Here is a 13402-nt window from a genome sequence, read left to right as displayed (position 1 = left end):
TATATAGCTAAGCAAACACTTGGTTAACCAACTGCACTTTCTCGATTTACCTCTTCACAGATTGTCGTGGGGCCGGCCGTGTGGGGCCGCTACTCCACCTTTTTACAGTGGGGCTGGTCGTGCCCCCGGGATATAGCTGAGTTGGTTACGAGTAGGCTTGCAAAGAGTTCGAATCTGGCGACGAAGCGTCGTGACCAATAGTTTTTCCCTCCTCACAAATGGTCGTGGGACCGATCGTGAGGCCAACTGCAGAATAGAAGAGTTGGGCCACGAAGGTGGCGGATTCCACCTTTTTTTGCAGAAGAGTTTATCTCCTCACAAATGAATTTCGACGAAGCCGAGCAATACCCTCTTCCATCGTGACCAACTGCAGTTTCTCGATTTACCTCCTCACAAACAGTCGTGAGGCCGATCGTGTAGAATCCCTGAAATGGCGGATTCTACCTTTTTGCAAAAGAGTAGAGAAGTTTATTGACTAACATATCCAAGTCACAATGTGCACTTGATTCATCTATAAATGTTAACACTTTCACTCGATATACTATGATATTGTCACTAATTGATGTGTTTCTTGAGTTTGTTTTCTTCCTTTAGGCTTCTTTAGGCTATGTTTCCTAAATTTCCTTGTGTCGTAGCAAAGCTCAAGATGAACTACCCATGCCATGCTTAGCATAACCCATGACTACTTGTCCGCGCATGACATGCCTCAACGCTCAATTATTTATTTATGGTATGAGTATTCCCATAGCTTTTTTTAATGTAATGAGCCTATTTTTTTTTCGATTTGTAGTTAAATATATCATAACTTATAAAATAAAAAAATCAAAATATTAAGAAGACTCTTCCGACTAGACCAGATCAAAATCTAAAATTGTCAACAAATTTATTTTTTTATTTATACTTTTTTTCATTTTTTTGAATAAAAAAGGAAATATGATTATAAAAATTAAAATAATAATAATTATATTATAATTTTGTGTCATGTCCGGCCTACCACTCCCTAGAAGTAGGTTTACTAGGCATAGGACATAACCATAAACCTATTTTTTGACATACCTAGTAAGCCCATTTTGACACCACTACTTTAACATGATTCATAGTTGGAATTGTGGTTCGATCAAGTCAAACCATGTTTTGTTAGGAATTTAATCTACTCCTACTCTAATCAAACACTATCACAGTCTTCCTCTAAAGAAGCAACAAAGTCGTAATCCTTCGATCACAAGGTACTAATCATCCTTCAAAGAACTCGATCTTGCTCACCAAACAAATTAATTTTGATCTACGTTCTACTGACCAAGGAGATATTCTTGTGCTAGTTAACAACTTACCATCTCAATGTAACTGCAACAACATATTTCTGTATAATCTTTTTATTAGTATATCAGAATTTTTTTCCATTAGTAGAAGAGTAAATCTACTTGTTATCATATATTGATAATATTTCAAGTTATCTATCAATGATGCAATTTTAGTACCTTAGAATCAGAAAGTTACTCTTATCTGGTGAATCAGAAGACATTTCTATCATCATGTTTGGGAGGCAAATAATTTATGTTGGCATGATTCTGTGAGATACTGTTGTAATTAGGTATAAGTAAAAATTCGATTAAACCGAACTAATCGACCGAACCGATCGATTTTAAAAATTCAACTTAGTTATTTCAAAATTTTAATTTTTTTCTAAAAAAATTAATTAATTCAGTTCAATTTCAATTTTAAAATTTCTTATTCGATTAAATTGAATAAATCAAATTAATTAAAATAAATAAATAATTTATAAATTCTTAAATAAACAAACTGATAAATCCTTAATTGATAAATTTTTTATAATATTTAAAAAATTAATTATTTTGATTAATTTAATTTTCGATCGAATTAATTGATATTTTATTAGTTCAGTTTGTTCGATTTTTATTTAAAAATTTAATCGGTTCGATTATTTTAAAAAAATTCAATTCAATTTGAATTAATTTCAGTTAATTCGGTTCAATTTTATTTAATTTTAATTAAATCCTAACTGCAATAGAATCAGTAAGCACTTTGTTAGTTAATGGTTCTAATAATTGACCTCTCTTTCTTGACAAAGGCAGCATACCACATATTTGTGAGGAAGGTTAACTCTGATATCATGAAGAATGCCTTTCCACACAGCATGTAATGAATAAATATAAAGTTACATCTACAAGTCAAAGAGAAATATCGTCGTCTCCCTCTTAAAGGTGAGTGAGACAACATCACTGCCAATGTATCCAACAATTGGCTACCAGGCCATTCTTCTAAGAGGTGGAGTTACGGTTAATTGTATTACCTGTTCTTGTTCCAGCATTCTTCTCATCCTTATGGGTAGGCTTCTTATCTTTCTGTGCATGGCTTGCTGCTAGGTGCAATCTTGGACTAAGGGGTTTGGGTGCCCTTGTTGTCCGGTCAAACCCTCGTAAACAAACAAACCCTGCCAAGTAAAAGAAAAAAATCGACAATGTTTAAAATTTCTTGCTATCATGCGACATATGTTCCCAAAAGAAAACATGGAAACAAAGCAACCTTATACAGTTATAAATATTCTTCCTATTTAATTCTCATTTTCTTAATTGGCTTGTGCCATAAGGAGAAAAGAAAAAAACAGTAGAGATCATCTATGTATCATGCAGAACTAAAGTTAACAAAATTATGTAACAAAATCTCATGTAGGATAAAGAGAAGAGACTTCGCTATCACTCTACCTCTTGAAAAACAGAGTTGTATCTCCTCTATTGATAGACCTGAAAGAGTAATTGTGTTTTTCAAATTGTTATCCATGAAATAGGATGATGCATATTGTTTTTTTTTTTACATACTCTTACTACCTCTGAATATTGTTGGTATGCTGGTGCCAAAATAAACAATCCTCCTGCGGAGATTCCATATCAATCTCCTTGGAACAATTAATGGATTGTGGCTTGATTCATGGTCAGCAAATACCTGAATAAAAAAAATGCTTACTAAAAATACAATTAAATGAGATAAAGGTTAATGCAGTCATCACGTAGTATGGAACATGAAAACATTGATGATGACACTAGTTTTATACTTACCTCATTAACTTGGAAATAAGTGCCATTCAGTGGAAAGCTTCCTCTATTCGCTGTTCGGCATGGTATCTGTCCGTCACAATATTTCGAATAGTAGCAAGCACATAAGATTGATTATCAACAAATCCATAGCCTTGTACACAAAAATTTCCTATCTTCTCCTTGTAGACAAATACATTATTTAAGAATAAAGAACAGAATTAATTTTTCAGTAGGAGGAATCATAACTATTTCAAAACATATAGCCAAAATCACAACCACAATAATTTGACTGATAATGAATCTCGTAGGGTCTAACATCTAACCACAGTTACTCGCCCACAAACAATTAGAAAGCAACAATAAATCTGCTGGGTCGATTCTTTGCAGACAGAACAACTCAGCTAACACTTTTTAATTTCGACTTATTATCCATTAGAGAGACTTACTGAGTGTCTGTTAGGTATAAAATTGTGTAAAGGATGGTAAAACATTTGTTCCTGTAATTAGTGAAATTATTGTTCATTTTTCAAACCTTCTATTTTCCTACATGACATATCGCAGATAGTAATTTAATTGCTGGGCGAAATTGTACTATTACCAGAAGTGTTGCTCTGATTGTTTGAGTTTGTTCCTCCTGTCTACAACTGCAAGAAAAGCATGTCATATCTTCACATATTCTCCCTGTTTCTACATGATTGCAGCACGTTTGTGGTGGTTCAATCGAGTGTGCAGTTTCACCTACAATCAGTTTAAGAGTTCAATAATTTTAGCTTATTGGATTTATGATTAGTTTGTCTGGAAATTTGCTTGCCTGGGGCCCAAATGCTGAGGAGATATGGACAAGGATCATCATTCTCTCTTTTCTCTAGCTGTACGATGTTCAGGAGCATGAGACATTTTGATACAGTCAATAGCTTAACAGGAAACTAGTAATTAATTAAACACCATTTACCCCTTCGAGCAGAGGGTGCCCATCTGGAAGCTCATAGCTGTATCAAGCAAATTAAAAGTGATCAACTAAAAGTAATTCATAAAATTGAAAAGGATTTGCTTATGAACATCACATAGAATTGAGATAAGAAAATTTTTTTACTAGATTGGCAATTGTCTGTGTTGATTGTCAAATCACTGGCACTTCTCTTTGACAGAATTAGATGTAAAAATAAAAAAATATGGAAAAATGAAACACTTACACTAGATGCTCTGTCCGTAGCCGTTTCACATTCTTAAGCTTGGGCACAGGAATTGAAGCAGATTCACTAGTGAGAGCAACTATAGCCTTTTCAATTTCACCATCTGGAAGCTCAACATTTTCATGGACATAGTTCTGTAAGTTCTGTGTGAACTCTTCCAAGTTAAAATTCATGGTTGGAATTTCACAAGGATCTTCATTATAAGTTTCTTCTATCTCACTTTCAAAAGCTACTTGGCATTGAGGTTCAGGTGACGGTGGTGGTGGTTCTTCAATAGTAGGTACATCGTTGTGTCTAGTTCCTTGCACAAAGTAATTCTCTCCATTTTGGCATAATGGAATTGCATTTAGTAGTTTGATATCATGGTTTTCCAATGCATTACTCATTGTTGGTTTCACTACTCCACTCTCCTCTGGTCCTAGAAGCAATCTAGAACTAAAGAAAGGAATATTATTAGAAATTTATCTTTGAGAATTGCAAAGACAATCAATCAATAAACAAGAGTAAATTTATATTTAGAAATTGACTCTAGATAGTGATTTAGGATTGACATGGGACAGAAACAACTAATAATTCTTTTCGAAAAAACAAAAAAGCTAGTAACTAGGCAATATATAAAAACTCATTACTCTGCATAATTACTAATGATTGGCTTGTTTAATTTGCTCACCACGTAGACAGCTACTTAATATATCATTGCAATAATCAAATGCTATGCAGATGACCCATAAGTCTAATTTTATTATATTTTTTTCTGAAGGAAAAGGCAATTGTATCTCTCTGAATCACTAAAATCCCAAAGAAAATCAGTCGGGAATATTTGCTGTTTATACCTGGTACATATGGTGATTCACAGTTTGAACAATTTAAAATATTTGTATATTAGCAAATTACCTAGTCCATGCACTAGCGAAGTGCCTGCACTCTCCTCTCATTGGGCATGCATTACAATTTGGTTTACTTTTTGTGCAAAATACCTGCAAGGAAGAATTATTCTATTACAGATTTAAATAAAAGACTATATACTATTCGCATTTAGAATTTTTCATACCTTTCCAAAAGTTATCATTTGATAATGCAGTTCATACCTGCAAAATGTTCAGCATCAGAGCCATTTATATATATAATATATGAGAGCTCCCTTCTATCTCAAAAGTGTAAAAGAATATAACAATTGAACTTTTAAATTCTGGATGATGTTGTAGCAATTACAATGTCCGTTGATCCAGCTTGCATAATCGAGGCCAAAGATATTTTTGAATCGTCTCCAATAACGGATAGCTTGGGTTGCAGAAACAAAAAAGGTGGAATTTTCATCAGCTCACTCTAAATGTTTAACTAGAAGTTATGAGAATGAAAAAACAATGGAAATAATAGATGTAGTCATTTACCTCTCCAAAAGATGCAATTGAAGGGACTCTGGTAGGGGCTTAAGAGGCACCCAGCCAAGTCTAACACATATTCGCCCAACATTTGTGTCAACCTGGTCATCATGTACAGCCTAAGCCAAATTTTTTTTCCTTAACTTGTTATAATTTTTTGGAAGTAACAACTCACAGGGAAAGCATGTTGGTGGAGTGTCAATAGCCTAACACACTCAGCACTCTTGAGTCCCAACCCTCGTATGCTGAGAAGGTAATCCCTGAAAGATTAAGCAAGCTAACTTTGTAAGAGATCAGTCACAAATGCTGAAAAAATTCCAATCTTTTTTATAATTTTATTCATTCTGATAAGTCACAACAAAATCCTCCATAAAGTGAGAGACACTTAGGTTGAATGTAGTCAAAATTAGGCATCTTTGTCTTGTACAATAACTTACTGTTTTCTACCATGTTTTTATCACACGAGAGTTTTCTCCTATCTTATCTAAACTTTTAATCCAAATTATTCCTGAATCATAAATATTAATTTATTTTGATGAATCAATAAAAAAACCATCTTTAGCTTGATCCAAAGAAGCCAAATTTGGTGAAGGAAACAAAGTTGAGTATATCAAAGACTCACTTTGTTTTTTCTGGTGCAACATCCCTTAGCCACTCAAGGTCAAGACTTCCATGATCTGCAACTAATCGGTTAAGAAAATCCTGTGAAAAAATGGCTGTCATTGAAGGTCCTTGACACTAAAATTAAAGTAAGTAAATTGCTTCTCAACAAAAAGATGTTCAAGAAACTTTTTTTTTTTTTTTACTATTATCAACACAAATATGTTAAAATACATTTTTCTTTTGCCACAAAGCCCAAGGATATATCACTACTTTACAATAACAGCTACCCTCTGGTTTATCCCACATGTATCTGTCTAACTTGAGCTAAACATCACATGCCAAACAATATTTAAAAGAGAGTAATTTGTGGGTACATCTGTGAATTTTTAAAATCCATATCAAAATTTCAGTATTGCCTTGAGTGTCTAAAATAGAAATAATTTCTAATTTACAGATACATACAACTAGTTGTTAACAACACTTTGTCAGACTAATATTAAAATAAAAAAAGTCCTCCACAAAAATTTGATATTAATGATTTAAGAACAATTATAGCATTTTGAGCTTTTTATTTATCTCATAGTGAATGTGATCATTTGTTTTACATGCAGGAGAAGATGGAGACACATACAGAAAATACTATAGAATGCTGTCCTAATAATCTATGCAAAAAAGAAAAGGATAAATTTCACGTTTAGGTATGGAACTGAGTGATTTGTTTATGTTGATATATTTACACAGAGATTGCATGCTTGAACTCCGATGAGATCCAGGATAAGAAAGTTCCATTGAGTGGTATCAGGAATATTTAGTGCTTCTATCTTTTCTACAGTGATGCTTGGATGGCCCAATATGTCATTAGGAGAAGAATGAAGATATGCTTTTTTACCTTGATTCTCCCTGCTAGCATATTGTTCATTCCTCTTTCTTTTATAGTTTCTGCAATTTCTTTTATATCTGAATGTCTTACAGCTTCCCAATCCAGTGAGTCCATTCTATCTTTACTTCTCTCTAAATTATAACCATTCTGGCATGCTTCCGTTCGCAAGCTATCCCAGTCAAAAGAAACTGTATTTGTAGACTCCTCCCTGGTGTTCTTTGCCTTTGGTGCACCTTTTGATGCTTCAGTTGGAAACTTAATGGGACTACAATTTTCAACTCCATTTATCACTTTTGATGAGCTCTTTAAATCATTACATGAGTTTGATATTGCATCCTGCAACAAATGATTTTGAGCCAAAAATTCAACTTCATATTGGTTATTTTTTGCTTGACAGTCCTTCAATTCACTTTGCTTAGATATCATAGCATCTTCCTCTTCATAAAAGGAAGCAAGTGGCCTAAAGTGTAGCTTGCCCATGGACAAACTTGTATCATGAGAAGTTGTCACATTAGACATGGTGGCTGATGGTTGTTGGCTTAAAGCTACATTTAAGTTTGTTGAGGATTCATCGCAATTTCTATGAACTGGTACTGCATCTTTCTTGATCTTAGTAGGATCAGAAAACATAAAACCTGAAATGCTTTTAGTTTTTCGCACATTAACATTCTTCATTTTGTCTGAATCAGAAGCCTCAGATGTAAAATCTGGCAGCAAACTCATGGTATCAAGTTGTGAATAATTAAGTAGGGAACTAGCCCTGGAACCAGTTTCTTGGCAAGAATCTTCCATTATCTTCAATCTACCTACTGAACTTAAATTTTCAGAGATCTGATCAGCTGTACTAGACTTGTCTAGTGATATCTTCCCATCATGGACCTGGTTGTAAACTTCAGGAGCAATGCTTATTCCTGATCTATCTATATGCTCCTGACTGAGGGCATAACTATCCAAAACAGTAATCTTTGTTTGATTCCTAGGATCAGGGTACTCATCTATAGGGAGGTCAAATTCAACAAAGTTGGTATCATGAAAATGACTGCTTGAAGAGCTGTCAGATGAAGAGACAGAGTTTAGTGAGGATGCTGCCTCATTCAGTAACCTTTTATCTTCCAAGTGGAAACCTGTTTTTATTGTAGTAGAAGTCTCTGTTTTATCATCTGATGTCACAGGACACAGTTCAAGCTCTCTTTTCTGGGCATTCACATTTGTACCAGAATTTTCTAGGTCATCATCTCCTATATTCCATCTTCCTAAATCATCATCCATGTGCATTTTGTTTCCTTCCCCATCATCAATATGATAGAAGAAAGAAACAAGTCCAATCTCTTCATTACCAAATGAATTTTGTTGACAAAGCATGCTAGATGATGTGATGATTTCATGTTCATCAGTAATGATGCTCATCCTATTTGTATCTTGTCCTAAGTTATCTTTTCTTGGCTTAACTGGAAACTTTGCAGCAAGAGTCATAAACGCAGAGCTGTAAAAGTAATAAGAATTTCTTAGCAACTAAGTACAATAAACAAGATAAACTTTTTAGGTCCTGAGATAAAACAGGTGATATTATTGAACAATGAATACAAACAACGAATTTTATGATACCTTGATAGATGGTCTGACACATTCTGGGTGAGGAAAACACCTATCACAGAATCCAACACAGAACCTTTCCACGGAGAGAATTGCCTGTCTCCTAAAAGCAAAGACATCTCTCATAAGATCATACCAACTGCTTGCAATAACGAAGTTTTCAATAAAGAGACGTGTCAGTGTCACTGTGGCTTCCTAATGATAAATAAATCTAGTTTTGGATTGCATTTCATACACAATGATATAATTGCACATCATTTGCAACTATCTTAGTTTGTTTTGAGAATTGAACTTATAATGAGTTCACACCAAAAAGAAAAGGTGCTGTTCAAGTTTGATGATTATATTTAAATTTTTAGCTAATGACCTAATATACATACATTGAAACTGCATCAAAAGAACTCATATGGTAGGACAGAACTTTAGCATTGACAATTCTTCTAAGATACTTCGATACAATTCGATGCATTAATAAAAATAATTACAACTTATTAGTGGTCTAATCATTAATGTTTCTTTCTTAATGATGATGGTTTATCTCGCAAGACCAAGTATCTGGAAGACAATTAGGAGCAATCACACTAGCCTTTCTTCCAAAATAACACTGCTTAGACAAAGAACATGAATTCCTATATGTTATTCAACCAAACATAATTGAGTTCTTCCACTGGAGATATTTTTAAAATCCACTCAGCTCAATAGATTGTGGTTATTCGCTTTTATGTTTCAGCTTACCTGTGAAGACAATTCTCTTGTAAAGTATTTGTAATATTGCTGTTGAAGTTAGAGGAATTGTTAGCAGTACCTTGGATAAGGCGCATTCTTGCAATGAATGAATCTGCACGAGCACTAAATACTGATCTTTGTTCTTCCCATTGCTCCTCTCTGTCTGGATCTGATCCTTCATATTTGATCATTTTTCCCATTAAAAGATTCCACACTCTATTTGTCTCATGATCCAAGTCAACCTTGGCTCGGAGGCGTTTTCTCTTTGTTTCAGAAGTTCCTGTATATGGAACCATCGTGTTGTTTTCATAACTTACAAGAGCATTTTGTGGTTCAGCTACATTGTAGTTATATGTTTGATGCATATAAGGTACAATTGCTTGCGACATATCAGCACATTGGTCAGTGTATATAGGTTCTAAAATGTTGGTTCTACATTGGCATTCTTGAATGGTAATGTTTTGGAGACCATCAAAGTCAATTTCTTGTAAAACATCTGATTTCGAAGTCAATTCAAGGTGTTTTTCTTCATGCTCACTATACTTATCTGATGTTGAATACAAATTAAAATGTTTCCTTTTTGTTCGTTTTCCTGTTTTCATTTTCATATGAGTATCTGCAAGCAAGGCTTCAATGCATGCGCCATGTCTGCTTTCAAGGTTTTGCAATAGTTCTTTGTAGCCTGAAACTATCTCAGCAAAGACTGACTTACGGGCTCGAATATGTACCTTTGATCTCTTCTTTGTCACCAGTTTGGTGGGACCAAATGTCAACATGAAATCTGAGGTTCGCAAATCACCCATTGATACCATCTGTTCATCTACAGAGCTACACAATTTTGAGACTCGTGTCATTCGACCGAATTCCCCATTGTGCATTAGCATGGTTCTCCTCCTTTTACATTCAGGTGGAAATTGCGGAATATTGCTGACCTGTGGCTGCATAAAGGATTTGTCACTCGAAATAGGATACATGTGATTGCTTCTAACATTGTTGACATGATTATAACAACTTTTAGCTTGCTTCTCCATTTCCCCTTGCCCTAAAGTCATCTCGAAATCACCATCTAACTTTACATGGCTCTGAATGCTATTCCGTTTCGATACCTCAACAGTATAGGTTTTATCGGTACTATTTGCACTGCCAGTTATTCTAGTCAGATGCTTCCAATTTTTCTTCAATAATTCTCTTCTAGAAAGATGAATTGGAGGAGTTGAATATGCTGGTAGCCTTATACATTGATCCGGTACTTGGTTGTTGGAACAATTTAGATCAAATGCAACACATGCTTCTGATTCTTCAACTTCAACCTCCAATCGTTTGCCAAATTGAGCTGCTAACTTCGCTCTGGAGTTAGTAGCGGTATTATATTTCCCCTTTATGTCAGATTCTGATTTGATGAATGCCTCCTCTGGATACTCATCTATGGATTGGTTTTCACAAGGAAAACCCAGTTTTCGCCTGACGATCTTAGTTTCATTATCACTGTGTTGGTTGCCAGATTTCCTTGCTATTCTCAAAGCTTTGCTTGCATCTCTTGCCATCTTTTGTAGTGTGATCGGAGAGTTTAAGTTTTTATTGAGCATAGCACTCCTAGACTGCTTTTGTTTTCTCTTTACCTTCTTGCGAGTGACTTCCTTTGCAATTACTGGTTCTTTTCGAGGAAAAGGCAAATCTTTAAGAACCTTAGGCCTGTGTTTTTTCCTTATTGCAGCTTTCATCTTTGTTTTTCTTGGGTTTCTTCCTATGTTTACTCTCTCATCAACTGTTTGATTAAAATCAGTTGAAAATGGAGTAGGTATAGGCAGCTCAAACCTTTGTTCCCTTGAGGCAGCTTCCTGCACATTCTCATCCCTATTCAAACCATCGTCAATCGACTGGATAATCCTGTGAAGATTACTCTCCAATGCTAAGCTCTTATCTGGAGTTAGAGGTGCTACTAGCTCTGATGCATCAGGCAGGACATTCACACAGCATGGTATCATAAAAGCTTCCTTTAAGCTTTCTTTGCATATAGGGCCATCTTGATCTGCTTTACTCATCTCATGTTGTATAGAACCATAAACTTGTTTCGCCTTTGCTGGAGTAGCAGGGGATAATGAAACAGGCATTCCCCCATTAGTTTTAGTGCATGCAGCTTTCTCTGGCATTAAATGAAGATTGGGATGATACCCAAAAGAACTCCCATCTGCAGAGTCTCTATCAAGAATAATTAGCTCCTGTTCAAGCAAGAATTCATTTGTTAAACTAAATAAACTCACTGAAACTCACCTTGAGGATGATCACCACTAAGGCAAACACTTCCATCTATAAGTACCTTTCCATTCAACAAAGAAAGAGGCTGATGATTGCTACGGAGAACTGGAGGTATGCTCGCCATTCCAGCTCCAGCTGCAGCTGCATTGGACAGAGCCACCAAAAAAGGCTTGAGCTGTCCAATATTGTGCCAATGAACCCCCTTTGGAGGATAAGGGGTTGCCATAATCGTGCTCCAAAACCCTCAGACGTGATCACTAAATCCCGTAAAGGATGTGGTTTCTTCTGCTAAAGCTTTCTTCTCTTGTTCCCATCACATGAATGCATGAAAAATCAAAATTTGTTTTCTCGTTTGTGGCTTTCAACACCGATCTTCCTTCTCCTACACACACAAATTCAAGAACAAGCCAAAGAGGAAATTATAATTGAACTAAATTCTGACTCCAATAACCTTCTGATGGAAAACGTATTGGCGTAGGTACATCAACAAAAAAAGTAACAGTAGAAGGGGTGAATCTCTATTACAAGTAGCAATTGTTTAGTCGGTAAGCATAATCCTGCATCATTCCATTTCCTTATTTAAAGTTAAAAAAAAAAACAAATTTCGCTATTTGATGGAGAGGGGCCAAACGAGAACAAAAAGCTGCTGATTGAGAAAAATTGAAATACATTAAGCGATCGAGTTGAAGCCAAGATCAAAGGAAACCAGAGAGAAAGGGAAGAAAGAAGACTCGTACCCACATCCCAAAAGCAAGCCCGCTCTTCTCGCTGTCCTCAGTACTCCGCCAGGATGGAGAGGAAGAATGCAATGCAGAGCAAGGAAGAGAAGAGGAAGACCAAGTCCTCTTTTCAATTGGCAGCCGTTGCTCAGCAAGGATCAAATTTTCGGTTTTTTTTGCTTTTGCTTTTTTTTTTTTCGGTTTCCTTTTATTCGCACGGCGCCGTGAAGAAGTTAAACGAACCCGCGCGTTACAGTTATTAACGTCTAGGGTTGGGTTTAGTCGACACGTGCTAACCTTTACTCCGGTGTCCCTACCGCTTGTTCCAGTAGATAAGACAAACCATGTCTTTTTCCGACTGCTATTCAGGTGACGAGATACAAAGAATACTATAGATAAATTATTTACTTTCTATGGTGTTATTTAAGTAAAAACAAATATATTAATTTCAATCCATTTACACTTTGAAATTGTTCAAATTTATCCTCTTTTTTAAACATAATGTTTTTCCTTCATATTTTATACTTATCCTTACATTGTTTACTGTATGTTATTTTATTATTTTTTAAAAAAGACAAGAGATATTTATCTAAAATGTTGACTATGTCTTATTATTTTGTTTTCTTAATAGTTGATTTCAATTTAAAATATTTACACGTATTATTAAAATGTGGTTCAGTCTTAATGTAAAAGTGACAAAAACTTTATATAATTATAAAAATAATCATATTGACACGTAAAGAAATTAAATAATACTTTAGTAAAAAAATAGAATCTGTCACTCTAGCGGTTCTACACAATCAACCTCACAATCATTTATGACGAGATAAATCGAGAAACTATAGTTGATCACCATTGAGGAGGACAAGAAACTAAATAATACAAATCATAATAATTGGAATTCCTAGTTCATTAAATTAATGAAGTAATTATATAAAGTTAAAATAGGATGAATTGGTCTTATTCAATTGATTTTCAATTTAAATATTTAAATACA

At 34.8% G+C, this 13402-nt stretch overlaps 1 protein-coding gene across 1 annotated transcript; it reads right to left on the bottom strand.

Moving 5' to 3' along the window:
• Window positions 1–2279: 2279 nt before the first annotated feature.
• LOC141814448 (DNA glycosylase/AP lyase ROS1-like) lies at window positions 2280–11912 on the bottom strand. Its single transcript, XM_074702408.1, has 20 exons — window positions 11702–11912; window positions 10826–11579; window positions 9969–10642; window positions 9510–9848; window positions 8717–8807; window positions 7121–8594; window positions 6251–6330; window positions 5804–5888; window positions 5638–5729; window positions 5459–5527; window positions 5298–5334; window positions 5141–5223; window positions 4247–4681; window positions 4006–4042; window positions 3865–3922; window positions 3652–3791; window positions 3075–3140; window positions 2847–2961; window positions 2724–2762; window positions 2280–2452 (listed from the first exon to the last, which is right to left on the bottom strand). Exons 1-20 carry the CDS (start codon window positions 11910–11912, stop codon window positions 2280–2282), a joined length of 5052 nt encoding a protein of 1683 aa, XP_074558509.1.
• Window positions 11913–13402: the final 1490 nt, after the last annotated feature.

Source organism: Curcuma longa, chromosome 21 (assembly GCF_044706935.1).
Source record: "Curcuma longa cultivar G26 ecotype Majalengka, Jawa Barat chromosome 21, ITB_CL_G26_1.1, whole genome shotgun sequence".
Taxonomy (NCBI): domain Eukaryota; kingdom Viridiplantae; phylum Streptophyta; class Magnoliopsida; order Zingiberales; family Zingiberaceae; genus Curcuma; species Curcuma longa.
This window is presented reverse-complemented; position numbering and strand designations above follow the sequence as displayed.

Excerpts from the sequence above, each read along its gene's own strand:
- LOC141814448 (XM_074702408.1), bottom strand. The coding sequence starts at position 11,912 with ATGGCAACCCCTTATCCTCCAAAGGGGGTTCATTGGCACAATATTGGA. Across the intron at positions 8,595-8,716 it reads GTGTCAGACCATCTATCAAG|CTCTGCGTTTATGACTCTTG; the intron begins GTATCATAAAAT and ends TTACTTTTACAG. Across the intron at positions 3,141-3,651 it reads CAATCAGAGCAACACTTCTG|ATACCATGCCGAACAGCGAA; the intron begins GTAATAGTACAA and ends TGTGACGGACAG.